The 23,236-nt window shown below is 42.6% G+C and overlaps 1 protein-coding gene across 1 annotated transcript in view; it reads left to right on the top strand.

Moving 5' to 3' along the window:
• Lrp2 (LDL receptor related protein 2) overlaps positions 1-23,236 on the top strand; it is a 128,188-nt gene that overhangs the window by 5,489 nt on the left and 99,463 nt on the right. Inside the window, exon 2 of the mRNA XM_005346519.2 lies at positions 21,263-21,370. Within this exon, the coding sequence (XP_005346576.1) occupies positions 21,263-21,370 (108 nt within the window). The remainder of the gene's footprint in view (positions 1-21,262; positions 21,371-23,236) is intronic.

The raw sequence follows: 23,236 nt of genomic DNA, 5'->3' as shown, positions 1-23,236 counted from the left end.
TAAAGTTTTTCTTTTCTCCTGGTGGTTTCAGGAGACAAAATTTCTTTGTAGTCTGGCAGTCCTAGAACTTGCTCTGTAGACCAGGCTGGCCTTGAACTCACATCACAGATCTACCTGCCTCTCTCCTGAGTGCTGGGATTAAGGGCATGCACCACCACCACTCGGCCCCATTTGGGCAATGTGAAGAGAAAAAACGTTTGGGAAAATGAGTGGCAAGGTCAGAGCATGGAATTCTTCAGTCCATCGTACAGCTTCATTTTGCTGTGATTTCTTTTCTAGTTTATCATTTATTTGTTTGGTTCCTGGACTTAGTCCTTGTTCCAAACTCTTGATCAGTACTATGGGATGAGCTAGAAGGAAACAGAAGCATCTGGAGATGGGTTAAGATCTGTGGAGTCAGAATACATCCTGGTACCTATAAAGGAGTTCCTAGCAAAGCCAGAGGCTTGTTCTGTAAAGGGTAGAAAATATTTTTCTTGACAGATAAATTTATTTTGATTGTTACTTTGTCAGTCCTTAATCAAAATCTGTGATAGATGCTAAGAAAGTGGAGACATTCTGTTTTCTAAAGTGCAGTGGTCACTTGTGATTTAAAAGGACAGCAATAAAGAAAATGTCTCTCCCAGAAAATGACAGTAAGTCTGGCTGTCCTGGAGCTCACTCTGCAGACCAGGCTGGCCTTGAACTCACAGATCTGCTGGCCTCTGAGTGCTGGAATTAAAGGTGTGCACCACCACTGCCCAGCTGACTGTATGTGGTTTTTTTAACTCTGAAATTTCAATGTGTTTCATCAATAGCCCTCAGATCAGGCTGAACCCCAAGGTTAGAAGAAACAGTAAGAAATGAATGAAAGAAGAAAATGCAATTACCAGTCTCTGCATTGAAAAGTTAAGCCACTGTTACCATGGATACAATGACTTGTTTATTGTCTGCGGATCTTGGGATCCCAGTTTGTAAGCAATAACCAAAGAGCTCTTTCAAGCAGATGTACTGACAGCCAGTAATTCCTCCTAACTTTGAAAATAAACCTTTATTTATCACTTAATGCTGAGGCCCACGATGTGGCAATGCAAATACTTCTGAGGGTCCAAAAGAGGCTGAAACCTGAAAAAGATGTGACTACCATTCTGTCAGGCTAGAATTTCTTGAATCCTCATAAGAACAATTGTCTATTAAGTAGCAAACATTTGCATGTAATTTGGGAGCAATTCTGTGACTTTTTTTTATTTTTAACAAGGACAGTTTCTGATTAAAAGCTGCAAAAAATTTCATGTCCTTAAATACAGTAGTTGACTGTATGGAGAGATGGCTCAGTGGTTAAGAACACTGGCTGCTCTTCCAGTGGACCCGGTGTTCAATTCCCAGCATCCACATGGCAGCTGAAAAATGTCTGTAACTCCAATTCCACGGGATCTGACACCATCTGTCACCTTCACACCAATGCACATAAAGTAAATTTAAATAAATTATTAAAAAAATTGAGGCAGGGTCTTTCTATTTAGAGCAGGCTAGTTTGCCTCTGCCTTCTGAGGTTCAGGCCATGTACCACCATGATTGCTGGAACTAGCTTAATTTTTTAAATGTCTCATGTTAACCCAGGCTAGCCTTGAACTCCTGATCCTCCCGCACTTACCCACCAAGTGCTGGAATGGTAGGTGTGTACCACCATACACAATTACGTTTTTGGTCTTTCTGAGACGTTTTGGTTTTGTCTTGTAGCCCAGGCTGGTCTGGAATCATTATGTAGCTAACTCAGGCTAGTCCTGAACTCTTGGCACTCTTACCTCAGTGTCGTGGGTACAAAAATTACAGGGCCTGATGATGCACTGAATTTAAGACTGGATATATTTGATCTGGGATATGTCAATATTGGCTATATTTTATTTAACCTTACTAAAGGTGGGGGGAGGAAAAGTAGCTGGCATGGACTCCCACATTCTTTTAATTCTGATGTGGGGAAGGGTGTGGAGAATATTTTTTGTTTAAAGAAACAAATAGAAAATCCAAACCACACTGGATAAAACAATAGAGTATTTCCTGGCTCCTGGATGTGAAAAATCCCGAGCTGGAGTAGAGTTTCAGTGAGGTTGGTTCAGCTAGTCTTTCATTCTTTTAGTTTGTGTTTTTCTACCCTCTCTTCTCTAGTGTCAGGGTTGTCTTCAGTCAGCCTTCCTACCGTTGTAATGCCAGAACAAATGGCTTACATGTATTCTTGGTCTTGTCTGGGGAAATGAAACCTGGAAGGCTTCTTCCCTACCTACCCTCTCTGTTCCTACCTGCTCTGTTTTTATTTCCTTCGTTCTTCCATTTTTTTCCCTCTTAGCTCTTGCTGTGTATCCCAGGCTGGTCTTGGGACACTACTTACTTGATCCTTGGTGAGGTGCCGGCTTCACAACTGTGAACCGCCAATGTTTGGCTTCAGTTAGGCCTTCATTTGCCCTGGGATGGCCTTGCACGGCTGGTATTTCTGCCTCTTCCTTCCAAGTCTGGAGTAGTAGACGTGAGCCACCGTGCCAGGCTTCAGATATCTTCCTAAAAGTCTAACTACTTTGCTTACTTCAATAACTTAGGATGCTATAATTTCTAAGGACCCTGGGTAGATGTCAGCCAGCTCTCCAAGCCATATCAAATAAATCTACTGAGAAGCTTTATAAAGCTTGTAATAAACTCATAGGCCAGAGACTATAGCCACTGCACCAGGAACACGGAACCTGTATTTTGAAGTTTCCAGGTAGATCTGGGCTCAGACAGTTTAAGAACAACTGTTAATGGGAGTCTCTCTCATTTTTTAGTTTTGCAAACTGAGAATTAGAGATGAACTCGCATCCCCAGTGCAGCCCGTTGGCCTCCAGGACAACTTTCTGTTCTGCAGTTGCTATGGCAGCCCATTTCCTCTGTAGCCTTAGAATTTTGATCTTGCCACCTCTTCCCTGTCCTTCAGGTCTCTCATTAACATCCTCAGCAGGTTCAGAATCGCTGTTCAAGTCACTTCCTCCTTACACTCTCAGGAGCTTGGCCTCCTTTAACCTTGCTCTGCAAAGCCCCGATCATGGTGAAAACAAGTTCTTCACACCTGCATCTCTGTCTAAATTTGGCAGGAGAGCCAGGCGGTGGTGGCGCACACCTTTAATCCCAGCACTCGGGAGGCAGAGGCAGGCGGATCTCTGTGAGTTCGAGGCCAGCCTGGTCTACAAGAGCTAGTTCCAGGACAGGCACCAAAGCTACAGAGAAACCCTGTCTCGAAAAACCAAAAAAAAAAATCAAAAAAAAAATTGGCAGAAGAATAGCATGCACAGTGCTAAACTAAAGGCATAAAATGAACCTCAAGATTGGATTTTGTGTGTGTGTGTGTGTGTGTGTGTTTGTGTGTGCATGTGCATGCAGGCCACCTGTAGCCTGGGTTGACAACCAGCTCAAACTGCCCACTGAGTCTTTTCTGATTGGTTCATGTTCTCCATTACATCACTCAGCATCAGAGGTGAAGTCACAGAACTTCTCAATTGCTTGTTTACTTTTTGTCTTCTCTAAGAGGTAAATTCTCGAGGCAGGGATTTTCATTTCTCCTATTCATTGTTTTATCCATAGGGCTCCGCAACAGGCAAGTAGAGTCCGATGGATGTGTGCACTGATGTCCCATGAACATTAAGAGCTGGAATCCTCAACAGCTGAGTGTTATTATATCAGTAATCCTAGTTACACTGGCCTCTGAGGCAGGAGGATTGCAAATTTGAAGTCAGTCTGGGCAATTTAGAATGAACTCTTCTCAATCATTTTAACCAGACATGACTCATGCCTGTAATCCCAGCATTTGGGAGCCCGAGGCAGGAAGATGCCTGTGTTCCAGGCCATTCTCTATATAATATAGTGAGATTCTGTTTAAAAGTTTGAAAAAGTAGGGTTGGGGGGTGTAACTTAGTTCTTAGGGTGCTTTCCTGACATGCACCAATCTTTGTTCCAGCCCCAGCACACAAACTATATGTGGTGGTACACTTGTAATCCAAGAACCTGCTAGATGCAGGAAAGTCAGACATTCAGGTCACCCTTGCATATCTATCTGTCTGTCTATCTATCTATCTATCTATCTATCTATCTATCTATCTATCTATCTATCTATCTATCATCTATCTATCAATCATCTATTCTATTATCTGTCTATCTATCATCTATCAATCATCTATTCTATTATCTATCTGTCTGTCTATCTCTGTGCTTACATAAGCAAACACCACATAAAACTAGGACTTAAAAAAAAAGTACTCAGTGGACAAAAACTTTGGATTCAACCCCCCCAGGACTGAAAAGGGGCAGAGTCTCCTACCCTGAATTTTCCAGCCCTTAATATCTTAGGGTCTCTAGAGGCCCCTTTTTAGACTCTGAGGGAGGAAAAAAGAAAATTGTTGTCCTAATCAAAACAAGTGGCTTAGCAACACTTTCTCTCCATCTGAACCCCCACACCCCCCACTCCACCCCACCCCCAGTGCATTTGAGAGTAGCTGCTTCTTCATTCCTTCTTAAGTTTCCCTCCAGATCCATGGTTATCCTGTGAGAATTGCCCTGTACACACACAATAGGTCATTCTGGCATTTTTTGCTACACATTTGATACAGTAGCTTTTACAAAAAGATAAGCCAAAGTCTTTCCATGTCCCGTTAGTGGACTGTCATTCTGTATTTCAACAGAGCACAAAGAAAGCTGCCTGGGACCGTGGTACAGTGAAAACAACAACTAGACAAAAGGCCCTCGCTGAAGAGGGGAGTGGATTCCCAACTCTGGGGGGCAGCTGGCCGAGGTGGGAAGAGCCTCGGGTGCCCAGGCAGAGCCTTGTTCCTGATGGATGCCGGAAAAATAGGCCTGAAGAATGGGGCCCAGGCTGCCGATAAAGGCCAAGGCTACTTGTCCCGTGGCCACAGACTTTCTTCTTGGCAGCGTTGAAAATGGTTCAGTTGGTAAAAGTGTTTGTCTTGCAAGCATAAGTTTAGTCTCCCACACCCTTGGAAAAAGGTGGGCTTGTTATTTCATTTCAGCACGGGAGAAGCAGGGAGACCTGCAAACCTCGTCCCAGACCTTTTTTTTAATGGGTGAATGGCTCCCCAGGCTGACCTCTGGCCTCCCCTACATAAAAATAGACTGGAAAACTGGAGAAATGGCTCAGCCATTAAAGTCAAGGCTCACCCCCATGCCCCCAAAATTAGGTTGGAGACAAGGAATGACCGAGTAACACAGGTAAAAAGCTGGGAAAATGAGCTTAGTAATCATGACTGAATTTTTTTTTTTCTGAGACAGGGTTTTTCTTCAAATGGCTAAATTTTTAAGTATTTGTTCCTAACTAAATATTTTTCAGAATTAAGTTCACCTGCTTTATTAGTAGCAAATTTTATTCATTTGTTTTTATGAGCTAGGGCTTCTCTGTGTAGCCCTGGCTGCCTGGAATTCCCTGTATAGGCCAGGCTGCCCTCGAACTCACTGAGATCCACCTGCCTCTGACTTCAGAGTGCTGGGAGTGAAGGCGTGTGTCACCACTGCCCAGCCTGAAATTTTATGAGTAAAGGACCAAGGCAAGACAGGTGGGCTTGTCTGGTAGTTAAGTGGCAGAACTAAAATTAAAGCCCAGAATGCTGACACCGCGGATAAGTCAGAGAAAGTAGAAGAAAGTGGAAGACAATTCCCCCGTGCCTCGTCAAACAAACCCTCCCTTGTATTGTGATTAGGTGACCTCATTTCAGAGCGGCTCGACCTTTGGTCCTGTTCCCTCATGCATATTCCATGTGTTGGTGGTGATCTTACCATACTCTGGGGTGATGAAACCAGGAGCTATAAGACTTAGATTCCCTTGACATCCTTGATGTTGAAAAAAAAAATACTTCTTCTCTTACCCGCCTCCTCCCGTGCTAGCTGTCTTTCTGTCCGCTGAGCTTCTTCTAGCTACCATTTTGTTACCTAGGAGAGCTGTTTTCCCCATCACTATGTGCTTCTCAATTCTAAGTGCTTTAGCATAGGGAATTCTCTTCCAACTTCACGTTAGGGATGAAATGATGACAAAATATTGAAGGGGAATCTCCAAATTCTGTTATTTGAAGTTCTAGAAAAGATGATGAGAAAATGAGGGTTGAATCTCTAAACCCAGGAGGAGGCTACTCTGGTGAGCTAGGGGAGATATGTCCTATGGTATGTGTCCCAAAGCATTTCTTGCTATGTCTGAAAATGTCAGTTCTTCAGAGTGGGACGCTGTTTCCCTGTGGACTAAAGTTCCAAGTTGGCATGATTTTATGTTTTTATACGGTAGAAGGTTCTAGATAGTAAGAGTCTCACAAGGAAGCCAACTTGTGTGTGTGTGTGTGTGGTATGTATAATTACTTGTTCTTAAGATGCCTTTAAAGGGATTTCCTCTTTGAAAAGTTAAGCACAGCCCGTACTAAACTCACCTGAAATAGGATTCTAGAAAAGGTTTAGCTAGATGTGGTTGACCTCTGCTGTGAGTTTGAAGGACTGTCCAGGCTACACTGTGAGTTTCAGGTCTGCTTGGGTTTCAAAAAGATCTTTTCTTGGCTGGAGAGTTGGCTCAGTGGTTAAGAGCACTGACTGCTCTTCCAGAGGTCATGAGTTCAATTCCCAGCAACCACATGATGGCTCACAACCATCTGTAATGAGATCTGGTGCCCTTTTCTGATGTGTGGGTATACATAATAAATAAATAAATAAATAAAATAAATAAATAAATAAATAAATCTTAAAAAAAATCTTTTCTTAAAAAAAGGAAAACAAAACCTATCTGTCAAACCAACAGAATAATGTAATTGTTAAGACCCATGAGCAGTGGTCAGTTTGAGAAGAGGTTCTTGAGTTGGGAACGGAGGCTAATTTACTGCTAATGAACTATTCATCTGGCCAGGCAGGACTGCTCACAGAGTAAGCTTGACGCCTTGGGTTTGATCCCTAGGGACCTACACACACAGTAGTGGGACAGACTAGTTGTCCATGACTTCTATGTGCCTACTATGTCACACTGGCACCCCTACCCCTACCCACCCGCCCACTCAATAAATAAGTACAATAAAATAAAAGAAACCTTTTCCTTTTAAGTTAGCATATAATAAAAACTGCAACTCTTCCCTAGTTGGTTGCTGTATTTATTTTGATTTTGGTATGGTCTTACTACACAAACTGGCCTTGAATTCCTCCTGTTTCAGCCTCCTGAGTGTTGTGTGCTCCTAAACCTGGCTCCAAGTTAGTTGCTAAAGTTAATTTTTATGTACCAGAATTCTTTTTTCTTAAGTATACTTCTGACATAAAAATTTACTTCTCCCCTAATATTTGGTGCAGCGAAGTGTAGAAGGAATTTGCTAAGCAATCAATGGAAGCTGAGGTTCTGGGAAAAACAAAATGTGTGGCTTAAAAATTGAAGGCTCGATGCTTCTCACTGTAAATGATTAAACCCAGCAGAGCAGACAAGAGAATGCGCATACCATGAGGGACCTGAGCTGTTAAGAGCACAGAGCCTACGCCGTTTCCCTGTGAGGGAAACCGAAGAAAAGGGATGCCCACAGTTGCAATAAAATCTCTTAATTTACAATGACTTTTCAGACATTCTGATGTGGGTGAAGGAACGAGAAAGAGAAGTAAAGAGAGATGGCCATTTCTTCAAGCCCCAGAACTCTTGAGGGAATCTAAGTGTGACTTACTGTCCTGACCTCCTCCAGAGGTTCCCTGCATGGGTAGATCAAAGACAGTTGACTCCCTTTATTCAGAAGAAAAATGATAAAGACACTAATTGAGAACTGAAGAGAGGGGAAACTGCATGGGCTGTTTCTGATCACCCCAGTAACATTGCTTGCTTCCTTAGCTCACCACTTTCGGTGGCAGGGGTGAGATGTTGCTGTTGTTCACTTGAGACATGGCTGGAGCTCACTATGTCAACCAGGCTGGCCTTAGACTCACAGAGGTCCCCCTGCCTCTGTGGTAGACTTAAAGCTGGGCACCACCACACACCTAACCTTAGTTTTTATATATGTAAAAATTAATAAATTTTTTACAGGTTTTTATAGCAACAGGATTTGAATGTTTGTATTTGTGAGCTGTTCTATCTTATTTTAAATTACCATAGACTAAGATGTTTGTACATTACTGTACACATATATTGTAACATGTTGGGAATATGCTAGACAGAGCCCTTCATGCTAAGCATGTGCTCTACCATTGAGCTACACCCAACTCCTATTTCTATAAATATTAATCTATGTATGTATTAATGTAACAACCATAGTCGGGATGAGAGTTCAACCCCTGCCCCTGTTCCTTTGAGCTCTCCCTTTATAACCAGCCCCAGCAAATAAAGTCTTTTTTTTTTTTTTCTGGAAATTCACTTTCCTAGACGAAAGTCTCGATTGCCTTTCATTTGTTCATTTTTATTCAAGAAGTGTTCTCTGCTGGTTTTTGAAGTAATTCAAAATGACATGGTCGGTGAAGTCACACGGCTGGATTTCCTTTATTATAATGGAAGGGTGGGGGGAGGGAAGCCAGGGAGAGATGGAAGCCCTTTCAATATAGCCATATAAGAAAAAGATCTTGCTTGTTGTTTGGTTGGAATCCGAAAAGAAAACACACAGGAATCTCCCTTGAAGAGGAGAGAGGGGTCATTTTTATTCAAGGAGTCCCTGACACCTGGGAAATGATTAGTTGATGTTTGCAAAGAAGATTAAGTTAGTGTGGTTAATTAACTGTGGTAATCAGGTGACTTAAATCAATTAACTCCCTGTTAACAATTTCCATAAATTTTGTAAATAAGTTACCGAATCGGTATGTTGCACATTAAAGACGAAAGGCTCTTCTGAGTTTGAAATGATGGCAGATTAGAGATGGTCCCTTTCTTGTCTCATCCACTCTCTGCTAGCCTTACTTTGATAACGTGAATGCTTCAACCAGTTTTACTTTGAGAAGGACACACCCGGGTAACTTACGGTGTGGTTTTAAGAAGTCAGGCTTGAGGGACCTTGCTCTGTCTTCGAATGTTGCGGAAGACTGACTTAGCAGGAATTTAAGGCACCTCCTCCCTGGTGACACTAGGGAGACGCCAGGCAGCAAATAATGTCGTAAAAGAAGAACTTCTGTTGCCCGGTCATTTAAAGTTCTGTTTTCCTGTTGTCAACTGCTAGCGGGTTGCTAGGCAAGTTGCCCTACCATTGAAAGGACACCCTCTGCCTATTGGGCTATATTGGCCATATTTATTTGTAAAATTCGATTATGTTTAGAAACTATCATAGGAACAACACAACTAAATTCTTGTTTCAGCCTCAATAGTGATGTAACTATGGGGATATACCACCGAGCCAGACGAACATTCTGGTCTTCAATTAGTTGTGAGCCAGAATATGAGAAAAGTATATCTTGTGTTTTTGAGAACATCATTGGCATTTTCTGAAAGATTTGATTTGATCATGTGGGTGATTCGCTCCTTAGGAAAGCTGATAAGAATCGTTTAGGGCCATGCCAGGAAGAACTATTTGAGTTGTAAATATTTGTACATTCGCAGCAATTCTAGGATAAAACCACTTCCATTTTCTAAAGAGGATCTACTGGTGGTAGATTGCCTCGGATCTGGGGACACACAGCTCAGTCATTGAGACAGAGACAGGAGGATCTCTGATCTCCGTCTTCTGTAAGCCTGTCCTTCACACAGACTGGTGTCTGTACACATGATGTAGGTACATACATGGCCTGCCTTGTGGGAGTAGGTGGAAGCCAGTGATTTAAGTTTAAAGCTCTTGCTACCAAGCCAAACTTTTGGCATTTCTATGATTTTAGAAGCTCCCTGGTCATGCTACTCCCAGCGCCCGCAGCCTGTTCAAAGGTTCCTCGTCTCAGAGGCTACTATGGCCTGAGTGAACCTGGGTCCAAACTATTTCTCATGTTGGGACATAGGCCATGACTTGGAGGTTTAGTTGTTTTCCAGAGGCATTCTTGTGAGTCACTTTAGCTCTGAACCCCTGTTTTCTCCACTGTACAATGTCAATTTTAATTTCTGTCCCTCGGGAATATTTACAGGTCATTGCGAACATGCTAAGTACTAGGGCTTGGTGAGTGTTGGGTGAACATTTGGCCCCACAGGGAACCTGGTGCCAAATTATTCACATTTGACCAGTTCCTGGTTGGGTCAGTGCTGCCGAGGAGCCTCCTTGCTGAGGGCTTTTGAGGTGCAGAAGCCAACTGTCAAGTTCCCTGTCCAGAGAAACTGCTGAGGGGAAAAAGTGCAGCTTCTTAAAGGAGACTGCCAGACAAAGCCACATTAGCAGAAGGCCTTGTCACCTGCCTGTCCACCCCCTGCCAAGAACATTTTGGTCCTTCATAATCTGATTTTTAAAGGTGAAAACTCAATGCCAAATTATGAAAAGGTTCAGATTTCTTACGTGTCCGGGACGTGCACCTGTCCTTTGGGCTTTTCTGTAGTTTTTGCGCCTCTCTAACCCTGAGGATGGGACTGGTTGGAACAGGTTGTGATGCCCTCTGGTCAAGGATTTGCTGAAAGAAGAGTACAGGAGGATTAGATTCACTTTGAGGAGCCTCCGGGTAGGACACGTCAACCACACCAGCCGTCCATCAGCGTTTGTTCCCACGTGTAGGGTTTGCTCATTCATTGACCCAAGCCTGTAATCCCAGGATTTGGGAGGCTGAGGCAGGAGGATTGTGACTTTGTGACCAGCATGGGTTATATCCTGAGAAGTTGTGAGTGGAGGGTTTGTCTGGTTGATCATTCCCATTAGAATGACCACTGGCGTGCTTATTGCACAAGCGTTTGTGTTGTTAGGGACCAGTTGTATACAGATGCTGAGATGTGGAGATGATGCTGTGCAGTCCCAGAGGTCTGGGAGCACAGCAAGGGGATGACGGAATCCAGTCTGTGTGAGGTGGCAAGGAAGACCCCACATGTGGACTATTTGAACAGGGTCTTAGAGGAGGGTGTCACAGGGGATGAGCTGGCAAAGCCACACTGGTTTCTTCTGACCAGCTGAGTGGTTGGATGGGCTTGAAGAAATGTCAACTGGGAAGTATAGTGGTCAGATTTTGTTTGTTGCTTGTGTGTGTGTGTGTGTGCGCGGCTATGTGCACACACATGTGCATGTGCATGGGGAGACTAATGTGATGTCAGTGTCTTCCTCAATTGATGTCCACCTTATCTCTTAAAGCAGGGTCTCCTGTTGAACCTGGGGTTTACTGGTTGGGCTGGACTGATTGGTTGGTGAGTTCGCAAGATTCTGTTTCCCACCTCTCCTGCTCTGGAATTTTAGGCTCCTGCCTCTGTGCAGGGGATTGAGTGGCAAGTATTTTACCAACTTGGCCATGTCTTTATTTTATCAATATCTACATTTTCTTGTTTTGAAATATCAGATCCCCCCAGCTCAGGAGCGGCTAGGGTGGTGATACCATTAACAACCTGAATTTTTGTTGCGGTGATTTGTATTTTCAAGACAGGGTCTCACTATGTAATCCTGGGTGTCCTAGAATTTACTATGTGGACTAGGCTGGCCTTGAATTCCACCTGCTTCTGCCTCCTAGTAGCTGGGATTAAAGGAGCGTGCCCCCACTGCCTGGGTCTGGACAAGAGCTTTTATTATCACTAACTATCCTCTGAGGAGAACCAGATGCTGACAGTAACACCACTTTCAGAGGGTGAGGGGTGGAGCTGGGGTCTGAGTCTGGGGTGTATGATGTCAGGGACTTAACCCTGGGCAGTTCTTGGTTGCCTCTCTCTGCCCCTTCCTCACCCTACTATAATTTTGCAGGACTTTATCAGCAGTGTGCAGCCATCTGGCAATTCACACCAAGCATCTTAACCTTCTGTGTAAGAGTCAATGGCTTTTAGATGTGAGAGGCTGAGTGGAAGAAGGAAAATGTAAACTCACATTGTGAAGAAATAATGGTTCCATATGTAGTAATAGGTGAACCAATAGGGAGGGGAAATTACCTACAATCACTTATACATCCTGAATTAACCCTGTGCTGGAAGTTTGGAAGCCTGTGCCTGTGGGGCTGCTGCGTGGGGTTGCGTGCATGTATACCCGAGTTCCATTTGTCTAGAATTGGTAAATCATGTGTTTCCACTGGAAGAGGCTGCTTGACTCAGAACCAGTGCAGCAAGGTTTCCAAATCAGTGTTTCAACAAACGCCATTTGTTTGTTTGCTGCTTCCATGGTCTGTGCGATATTCCCAATGGCCTTTTCTTTTGTAATAATCCAAGATTTATTACACCCCTGAGAGGTCCTTTGTGCTTTCATAGAAAAACGCTAAACTTGATGAAATTTCGGCTTATCAAAAGCTTTGTTACAATACATGACATTATGCACTTTTTTTTTTTTTTTTGAGTTTCTCTGTGTAGCTTTTAGAGCCTGTCCTGGAACTTGCTCTGTAGACCAGCTGGCCTCGAACTCACAGAGATCTGCCTGCCTCTGCCTCCTGAGTGCAGGGATTAAAGGCCTGTGCCACCACTGCCCAGCATGCACCCTTCGAGGACAGCCTGTTTCTCTCCAGTCTGCTTCATCGAGCTGCATCGAGGGAAGGTATTTGGGCATTGGAAAATGACCAGAAGGGCACGGTTACAGAGTGAGTTCCCTCGTGAGCTTCCTATTGTTTAAGCAAGTGCACACACCCACGGAGAACATTCCTTTAAATTATTGTGTGCACAAGCTCATTTGACAGGGAGATTTTGGAGGCCAAGAAATCTGGCAAGCCAAGAGAGAGAAGGGGATTTCAGATACGGAGTGGGGTAGGATCCCTTGAATGGATACGCCTCTAATTCTTGGACTATTGGGAGAGCCTTTTAGGTTTAGATGTTTTTCCCTATTCTAACTTACCCAGGAGACTTCGGAAGCACTGAGCATCAGCTTTGCCGTCTAGAACTGGCTTGCCCTAACTTCTTAGAACTAGATGGATCTGGGCTAGCTGACTTGATTCACTGGACAAGAATGAATTTGCAGACAGTTGTCCTGTCTCAGTCGCACAGAGAATTGATTTTCCTGTTTATTAATAGATGTATGATTCCTCGGACTAAGTTTAACATGTTTACTGTACGAAGAGATTGCATATATGAATTATTGCCATGCCTTAAGGTTTCATTATTAGCGATGGGATCATGGCAGTGGGTTCACCTTTTGGGGGACGGTTGGATGGCCATGCTTATTCATGTTCAACCAGAAGTAATAGAATGCCTTAGGATGATTTAAGTTTTTTCAATGTATTGAAAAGGCAGTAGTGAACATTCGTTCAGTTAGAATATTTTGCTGTGTTTCTCTGCCACATAAGGTTGAGGACTCTGATAACGTAACTCATGTATATAATTAGTGACTTTTAAAAACTTTAATTTAGTGTGTGTATGTGTGTGTGGGCTCAGTGGGTAAAGGTGCTGCTGCTAATCCTGATAACCTGAATTTGATACTGAATATCCACATGGTGAAATGAGAGCCGACTCCTACAGCACAGTATGGCATAGGTGTGCCTCTCCCCTCTTGCAAATAAACAGACATACTAAAATTTACAAGTTTTATTTGTAATAATGGCAGTCCATTCATTAATTACTAATGATACTTAAAACACGTTAGGTCAAATATGACGAAGTGTAATGCTATGTTTTTTCTTCTTGCTGTTTCTGGCAGCCAGTACAGGTAAGCTTAACTTCATTAATAGTGCTGGGACAGCCGGAGTAGCATTTTTATCGTGCGTGAGTATCAGCTGGTGAAACACAACGCTGTGACTTTGTGTCAACAAGCCTTTGTGTGTGTCATCATGATCACATGACATGACGTGATGACATTTATACTGCCTGGGAGTGATTCGTAGGCCTGCATTGCTTTTTTGAATGAACCCAGGCATAACAAGCCAGGGCTAAAAATGACTCTGGGTTGCAACAGAAAAAAATAAATTTTTTTTTAAACCTGATATGTATTTTCTGAAAATACATTCTGAATGAGAAGTAACTTAGTTCCTACCATGTAATTTGTGACTTTACAAAGGCACATAGCAATGACATGTTGGTGAAACATGGATTGGGTCATAAATGTTGAATTGCTATTTGTACCTGCTTGAAGGAGGTACACGGTATCAGATGTAATTTAAACAAAGGCTAAATGCCTGGGATGCCCAGTGTCGTTGAATTTTGTGTCTAGGAATGATATTCCTCCTTTTTGAACACTTTCTTCTCCCTTTTTCTCCTATTTCCTCTTCCTTTTCATTTTTTTATAGTATTGTAACATTGTACTCATTAACAGTTGGTGGAGGCAGGAGGAAGAAAATCAACAGTTTCTTTAGTGGGAGTATTTGTGTCTGTGTGTGGCACACGTGACATGGTAGAGTGTTTCTCCTTTCGGCTGGCTCTCAGCTGCCGTCCAGTTCTCCTGTGTCCTGTTCCAATCGTGCCTATCGATGCTGGCGTTGCAGACGTGTGTCACCACACTGGCTTTTTGTGTGGGTTCTGGAGACCGACCTCCGTCAGGCTTGCACGGCCAGCCCTTTATTCACTGAGCCAGCTCCCCAGTTCCAACAGGGAATAAGCCTTTTCTGCTCTTACTGTTGGCAATTGAGGGTAATATCAAACCATTTCTTTTTTGATTGTGGAGGCCTGCTGATTTTACCTGCCTGTTAGGATGACCAAAATCCCACCAGCAGCTTTAATACACATGCCCACGCCATTTTCATCGATTCAATACTTGGCACTCTGCGTTGTGTTGGGCTTCTTTGTTGTACCATTTAAAACCCTTCAGCAGGAAAGTGCCTTTGTTTCTCATGAAAAACTTTTGTTTTTTAATGTTTGAGATCATTCAACTATTTTCTAATATTGATATATTTAGGAAGCCAATAGATATCCGTTGACCGATCTGGGTTAGGAAAGAGATTGAGTCTATGTGAAGGGGTGATTTATAGTATTTTTTTCAAGCTATTTTAAATCACTAAGTGTTGAAGGGCATGTTGCCCTTTTCTGAAGCAGTTTGATTCATTGGGTCCTTATTTATGGGGGCCAGCAGAGCATCTTAAATTTTCCTCTTTTAGAGTGTTCTTTTCAACATCCTATGAGGGTCCTTCTCCTACGGGGAGAGGAAGGTTGGGGCTTGCTGTTTGAAGTATGGGAAATCCCTCTATAGACCCTGTGACTTAGCAGCTAGGGGAAGCATTGAAGAAAATCCAAACTAACAGAAAAAACATGAGACCCAGTTCCACTTCTTTGGTTCAGGCCGGGAGTAATGTTTCAGACCCATAATGGATTTCCAGCTCAGATAAATTTTTGCCAGTGTATCTGGTTGAGAGTGAGGAGAGGATCTGATTCTGATGACTTCACCCTGAGGAACGTGTGCTTATGGTCCTGGCTTTCACAGCTACGATCCTTTGCCTTACTGAAGAAGTCCTTTAGGATTTTTGATATCTGGTCTTGGCTTTCCTGGCCTGACCTCTCCCTCCCCTAGAACGGGGAAGCCCATGGATGCTCTGGAACATTCCAGGGTGAAACAGGCCTCCCTGCAACTTAAGATTCTTTATCGCACTCCCAGGGGAGTTCTTTTCACGTTACTGGTACCAGCAGCTGCAGTGTGATTATTTCCCAATCTCGGATCTCATTGATGGGAGAGAAGGAGTGCAATTGGCTGTTTAAGAAATTTTATTATCTCCTCAAAGTGAAGAATTTACTCTAGGGGCTTTCTTAGGTGATCCTTCATGTTAACACATTTTGAACTTTGAGTGTTCAAACTGGGAGTTGGTGGCCAGAGGGGGTGGCCTTTGTATTTGAGCTGGGCACGGCCATCCAGTGTAAGAAATAGATTACAAGCATGTGCCATCACATCCAGTTTGGCTGTCATTTTGTTGTCTACTTATTGAGACCTAAATTATCGACTGCTACATTCTAATCTTAGAGTCAGCATGCTTAGGTGTGAACGTAAAGGCTGAGTAACTCATCTATGAGATGGGGCTGTTAATACTCTCTCACAGGGTTGTGCCGGTCAGCAATCTCTCACTGGAAATCAGAAGAAACACTGCAGACGCGTTCTGGTGAATTTGTGTTGTGGGCAATGAGGTGACGAAATGAACGCGGTCGAGAGTCTGAACTGGACAGACATTTTTCCTGTTGTGGCTCATTCATCCAGAGGATCCAATTGATATGTCTATGTATACAGTAAATAGTAGTATTGGATAACACGTTCCCAATGGTTTGAGCTCTATGGATAAGAGTCCTGCTCTTAGATTTCTTCCATAAACACTAAAATAATGTTTGCACATAGGAATTGGGGATTCTATTTTTGGGGCTTTAGTAATTTTGACATCACACTATTTGGTCTATTTTTAAATTTTGCTAAGATTTATTTACCTTTATATGTATGAGTTTCCACCGCATGTATGTGTGTATAATGTGCATGCCTGGTGCCTATGGAGCTCAGAAGAGGGCACTAGATTCCCTGGAAAGGTCCTTTTGAAGGTCGGTCAGTGCTCTTAACTGCCAGGCCATGTATCCACACCCCCAAGCCCCACTTAATTTTTTTTTCTCTTTTTAAAGTGTGTGTGTGTGTGTGTGTGTGTGTGTATGTGTGTGTGTGTAGGTGTCCAAGTGCATGGTGTAGGTGTAAAGTCAGAAGACAACTTCCTGGAACCTGTTCTCTCTGGCCATGAGGTCTGGGAATCGGATTTAGGTCAGATTCTTTTATCTGTCTGAACCATCAATCATCTCATCACACCCCTCACCCCGCCCCGCCCCTGTTCTTAACCCTTTCGCACATTTTCTTAGAAAAGAGGCAAATGGCAGTCAGAGGAACATTGTCTGAAGTCCAACACAGTCGTTTCTGTCCCAAACGCCCCTGCTCCCACCCAGATCCTCTTCACACATGCTTTTCCTCCCAAACACTGGGTCCCCCGGGGAAGGAAGTTCAAAGTGTGGCAACTAAAGAAATCACGGTGACTGTTCTTCCTTCGCTGGATCTCAAAACAAATGCAGAGCAATTCCTTAATTCACCTGTGTTCTCTGTCCTCCATCTCAGATCCCTTGACATCACTCTGATCTTTCTAATGAGTCATGGTGCAGGATAATTTCCACCTCTGACCTACATAAAAGGTCAGTCTCCTTTGGAGATCGAGGGTTATCTGTTTAACTTTGTGCTGTTTCAATGACAGCTGGGGTAACAAATCATATGGGCAATCCTACCCAGCTTGATGGTGACTGGACAGTCAATGCACTCACTGGAAGTGAAGCAAGGCCACACCCTTGCTTCCTATGAAGCGTTTTCGTGGCTTGGTTTTCATAACAACACTAAATGGAACCTGACGTTTTTTTTTTTTTTTTTTTTTTTTTGTACCCTTAATCTAGTTCATAAACTATTAGATTCCTATTTGCAGATGTCAAATGTTTAGGAATAAAGTCCACAAAACCAATTAATGCATGATCTTGTGCAAGAGAATTTTAATGCAACCTAGATTATTAGGATTAGGAACGGGACAGGTGACCAGCTTGTGTATTGCTTCTTGACACCTGTGATGAGCAGCCCGCAACCACCTGGCCAATGTCCGTGCGCACGTCTACACACACACCACAAAATTAGAAAAAAGAATGAAAAGGTTATCATAATGATGCGTAGTTTTCTCTTTAAAGACTTCTTCATAGGGGCGGGAGCGATGGTTTAGTGGTTAAGAACACACTGCGCTTGCACGGGACTGTGGTTCCCATCAGCAACATAAGGTGGCTCACAATTACCTGTCACTCCAACTCTGGAGACCTACATATTTGCATATTCCTACACGCAATGCTGTCCATGTAAGAAAATACATACATGTAAATAATCTTCAGAAAAAAAAAACCTCAACTTCTTTGTAGTCTGTATTTCAAGTTGATTCATTCATTTTCTGCTTTTCTCTCTTTTTTTATTTTGATTTTTGCTAAGTGACCCAGGACAGTCACTCTGTAGCCAAGGTCAGCCTTGAAAGCAGATTTCAGGAGTTTTGCTTTCTCACCCAAGAACCCTCCCTTGCCTCAGCCTCCTGAGTGCTGGGATTACGGGCATGGGACGCCATAGCTGGCTTCGTTTTTCTAACTTCAAGATAATGGGTTCCCATTCCTTGTTTGCTCTGTTACTGATTTCCCGATGTGTGCGTTCGTTATCCACAGCGCTCAGAGCCCCGCCGGAGACTGTATGATAGATGAATACTTTCTCAATCTAGTGGCTGTCCTTTGCCCTGGAAAACAATTAACTTCTTACCTCCTCTGCACTATCTGCTGGTCCAGTTCTTATCGTAACATTTTCTTAGCCCAACACTTAGGTCCTGAAGCTTTGGAGTCAACTACTTCTGAAGAAAACACGTCTTTTCTTACACCAATGCCTTTGGGCTCTAAGGTGGTGAAATCCAGCTCCATGTTGGATTAAAGCTTCCAGACTGTATCACCCTTTCTTTTGAATTTCCCTTTGTTTCTGAGTGTTGCGAAATCCCCCAAATCTTAGTACACTTCCTTCCCAACAACGCATGAGTTCTGTGGTTCCTGAAACCAATAACAATAGATAGCAAGTTAAAAAGAAATGAAAAGTCCACGTTCATTTTTGAGTTTGGGATATTTGGCATGCATGCAAGGGAACACAGAACAGCAGTCAGCGGGGCTTGTTTACTGGTGTGGGATCACACGGTTCAAGTCGTTTCTTTCTATTTGCTGCTGAATGAATGCTAAGCTCATTGATGCAGTATTCTGCAATGAGGTGTGTATCGCACGGTTGCTATAAGGATTGACAGGCACCTTTGCAGGGCTTGCGAGTTAGGCTGCTTCATTAATACTGAATCAGTTGAAATTGGGGACACCTGCAACTATGCTCAAGCCCTACGCTAGACCTTTCCATGAACAGTTGGTTTTTAAACACACATTCTCTTCGGGGTAGAATGAAGGACACACTTCTGACAAAAATCAGGATCTTGGCTGGCTGTGGAGAGACCACACAGCAATGACAAAGTGTCTATTTGTTTTTCTCTGGAGAGATGTTTTCAAACAATGGTCGTAGCACTTATAACTATAACATAGAGTTCTAGCAGGCATGAAGTCCCATTGAAAAGATGAATTTGACAAATGAATTATCATGAAAATACTACTGACAGATTGAGTAAATTGGGTTTTACATTTAGATTATGTAGCAATTGGAAGACTAACTATATATATCATGGCCTATAGTTTAAATGCAACATTTCCCATCAGTTTTGATTCTTAAATTTAATTTTAAATAATTGGCTTTGAAATGTTTCAAATTTTTTGTCTATTTGTAATTAATTGGCATTTTAGCAAGATTAAGATAAACAAACTTCAACTGACTTGACAGTAAAAATTACGTAAGAAATATTATCAATTATGTGTATGTTCAATATCCTAACCTAAGAATTGTCTTTCTGCCACAATATAAAAGCCTGACCAGGTTGTCTTTACAGTGGCTATGATGTTTTCTATCAGGAGTGATTTGCTATTAGGAGATGCAAACACATTAAGCCCATAAATATATTATGTTAGATTACTCACAATAGACCTGATTGATAAAAGTGATTTAATATATGCTGTGTTAACAGTTGAACCTCCAAAGCCCCTAATCTCCCAGGGAAATATTGCTTTGTAGAACAAAATCCAATGAGAAGTTCTGGGATTCCAGAGTGAATTTGTACATTCCTCAGGGGCATTTTTGCAAGGGAGGTTGTTGTGTTTTAAAGGTAGTTGATAAGAGACCTGCCCCACCAACCCCAGGCCCGCACCGCCAACCACCACCATGCATTAGTCTATAGAAGGTATTTGGGTGTACGGACTCCTGTACCACTCGGTACCACCATCTAGCCAAGGGAAGTTTCTGACCATTTGCGGCATACATTATAAATCAGGGTGTCACTACCAGACAATCAGATTTGAACATTCCATGAACAAAGTAGCCTATATTCCCTAGAAATAGATCACTTAGCTCTGTTTATGTCTCGCTGTTGATATGCCTGCCTTTCCACGAGTCAGGAGAACATCCTGTTTATTTATTCTAGGGGTAGGTAATTGATCTGTATATTTAGCTAAGGTGGGGTTAATTGTAGCCAGGAACCTGAATTTTCTCATTTAGCATGATTGCTTTTAAATACAGAAAGAAAATACACAAGTATTTTTCCAACTTTGAAAAAAATATTCCGATTCCTTGGGTTTGTGAAATAAATTTGAATATTCTCCAAGTTGGGCTTGTGTTGGTTGCCCTCTTTGAAGAAAATTTTCTATTTGGCACAAAATTCTTGGGAAGCTCGTTGGCCAGATATTTGGGATAGCTTGTAGTATTTCCAACTCTTAGCTTAGTCCCCAAGAGCCATGCAGAATATATTTGCTAAGCACAATGAGTTTGTCACCCCTTTCCATCCTCACTGCTGCTTAGGGTGTGCTAATCTTTGGAGCAAGTTTTGTGCACTTCGGTTGCAGAAATTTGCTTGACAACATTCACATTAGTTTTTGGAAAAAGGCAGTTGATCTGAATTTAAACTCCCTATATATAGTTTAGTAATGAAAATCCATTTAATAGGAAGGGGATTAAAACACTGTGCTAACTTTTCTGGTTAACATTTGCCTCTGTTTCTTTGATAAATTCTTCCTAACCATTTTCACAGATTCCTAATATACCAGGACATAGACAAGAGAAAGTATGACCTTCTTATTGGATAGGAGTGTTGTGGTTTAGATAGTTTATATCGTGATGAAAATATTTAGAATCTTGATCAGTATTTTGTTATTTGATCAGTTCCTTAGGAAAAGGAGATGTAGATGTGGAAGTTCCAAATTTCTCTCCCAAGAGAGTTGGGATTAAAGCATGTGCCGCCTGCCTGGCAGAGTAAACATTTTAAACAGCAAGGTGCACGCTGTCAAACCACTTCCTGGACAGGTCATGTCAAGGTGTATGCTAACCAACTGTGCCTGAAAATATCCTTCTTGCAGACATCCAAACAAATGTCCTTCATGTTATCAGTGTGAAATTGCTTTCCTAACTTGACACATAATTTGCATTCTTTTGCTACTAAATAGTTGAATATTTTTCATTTCATCTCTAACTTGTATTTCTTTCACAAAACAATTTATTTTTTCTTTTATTGAAAATTTTTTTCTCTCGCATTCTGATTACAGGTTCCCTTTCCTCTATTCCTCCCAGTTCCTCCCTACCTCCCCTCCCATCAAGAAATATCATAACGTTTTTTTTTGTTATTGTTTGAGACATGGTCTCTCAACATCTTAAGTCTTAAAACAATGTCTGTTTCTTGGCTCTTGCAGGATGTGGCAGTGGGAATTTCCGCTGTGACAATGGATACTGTATCCCTGAAGCCTGGAGGTGTGACGGGACCAAAGACTGTTTGGATGACACAGATGAAATTGGCTGTCGTAAGTGAGGAGGAGCCAGACCTGGCTCTGTTTTGAGCAACATTAATGAGGTTGTGCATTGGTGGATGACCCAGGGCTGGGCTAAGGCTTCTGAGCAGCCATTAGTGTCCGCTTTTGAGGGAGAGTCTGAGTTTACATCAGATCTTTGCTGCGAGCCTGTGACTTCGACCTTTATTGAGAATGAATTTATACTTGGCTTTTTGAAGCTTGAAAATTATAGTTTGTTGGTTATTCACCTGGGTGATTCTGTAAATCAAACGATGCTATGTGAATTACTGTGGTTTGTAATTCAGGGAGAGCTGTGTGTGTGTGTGTGTGTGTGTGTGTGTGTGTGTGTGCAGAGCAACTTGTGAGTTAATACCAAGAACCTACAGTAGGTGCAAGTTTGGTTTTACGTTATTAAAAAATCTAAGTGAAGCACCATAATATTTTAAATCTGAAATTTATTTTAGTTATTGAAACCATTTTCCACATCCCTTCATATAGCTTTTTTTTTTTTAGAATAAAGGCTCTTTTTTTCATATTTATTTATTTATTATGGACACACTATTCTGTTTGCATATACGTCTGTAGGCCAGAAGAGGACACCGGACCTCATTACAGATGGTTGTGAGCCACCATGTGGTTGCTGGGAATTGAACTCGGGTCCTTTGGAAGAGCACGCAATGCTCTTAACCACTGAGCCATCTCTCCAGCCCCCCTTCATATAGCTTTATGTATATATCACTCAACATTATTCTGAGCAGATTTCGGATGAGCTGAGCCATTTAGAACAGGGGCCACAAGTGTTTCAGGCTGGTTTCAAGTCACTGTCCTTGAGACCTTTGCTTCCCCTGACCTGTCATAGGTGATGAGTCACCGGGCTTCGAAGTCCCTCTTTCTGACAGATCAACAGAAAGGAGTTACCATCCCCAGGCAGGAAGGCAGGTGACGGCATGAGGGTTGTTTTGAATTGGCCACTCCATGGCATAGCTGAGCAGCCAGACTCCAGTGGTGCATTTGAGAACGGAAGGAAAGAAGAGCAAGAGTCAGGGGCCTCTCACGCCTTCGTGCCCAAATGGGTCACCTGGGAGCTTGTAATGCTGCAAGTTTTTATTCCGTGTTGGGGGTAGACCCTGATATTTTTGCATTCTTGCTAGTCCCTAGTTGATGCTTTTATTTTCTGAGTCATCCCTTGAAGGAGCAGAGCTGGGGTTGTGGAAGCTGATACTGTGGAACAGGCTCACATGATCTGGAATAATACGCTTTGACTCCCGGGCTCTGCCTGTATTTAAGTAACAGGGGCTGAATGCATGAACAGTTATTCTAGGATGCTTTACATGGATAGTCTTCAGGTCTGCAGACATTTCGGGGCCCTGTGATAATGACAGCTCGCATTACATGGCTCTTAGACACACACACACACACACACACACACACACACACACACACACACACACACACACACAGTATTTACTTCACTTTTAGGATGCATACATTAAGGCTCAGAACTCACCAAAATCCCTAAAACAAGTATCTCGTCACATGACACTTTCATTATTGGGTGTTAGAAATGTAGCAAAAACATGTTAACTTTTTATATAAATTGGATTTTGATAACTTTGCCTTAGATTTGTGTGTATGTATGTTTGATAGTTTGTGTGTGCCTATGTCTGCTTTGCTCTCTGTTTATATATTATTTGGGGTCACCTGTCCTGTTTGAATGCCATTGATGAGATGACTAATTGCCAGCCAGCTGTGTGGAGCAAGAGCCCATAGGTTCTCTCCAAGCGCTTCTGCTGCTACAGGGGGCAGATGTCCGCCAGCATAAGCTTCTGCTGCTACAGGGGGCAGATGTCCGCCAGCATAAGCTTCTGCTGCTACAGG

Source organism: Microtus ochrogaster, chromosome 4 (assembly GCF_000317375.1).
Source record: "Microtus ochrogaster isolate Prairie Vole_2 chromosome 4, MicOch1.0, whole genome shotgun sequence".
In the NCBI taxonomy this organism is placed as follows: domain Eukaryota; kingdom Metazoa; phylum Chordata; class Mammalia; order Rodentia; family Cricetidae; genus Microtus; species Microtus ochrogaster.
This window is presented reverse-complemented; position numbering and strand designations above follow the sequence as displayed.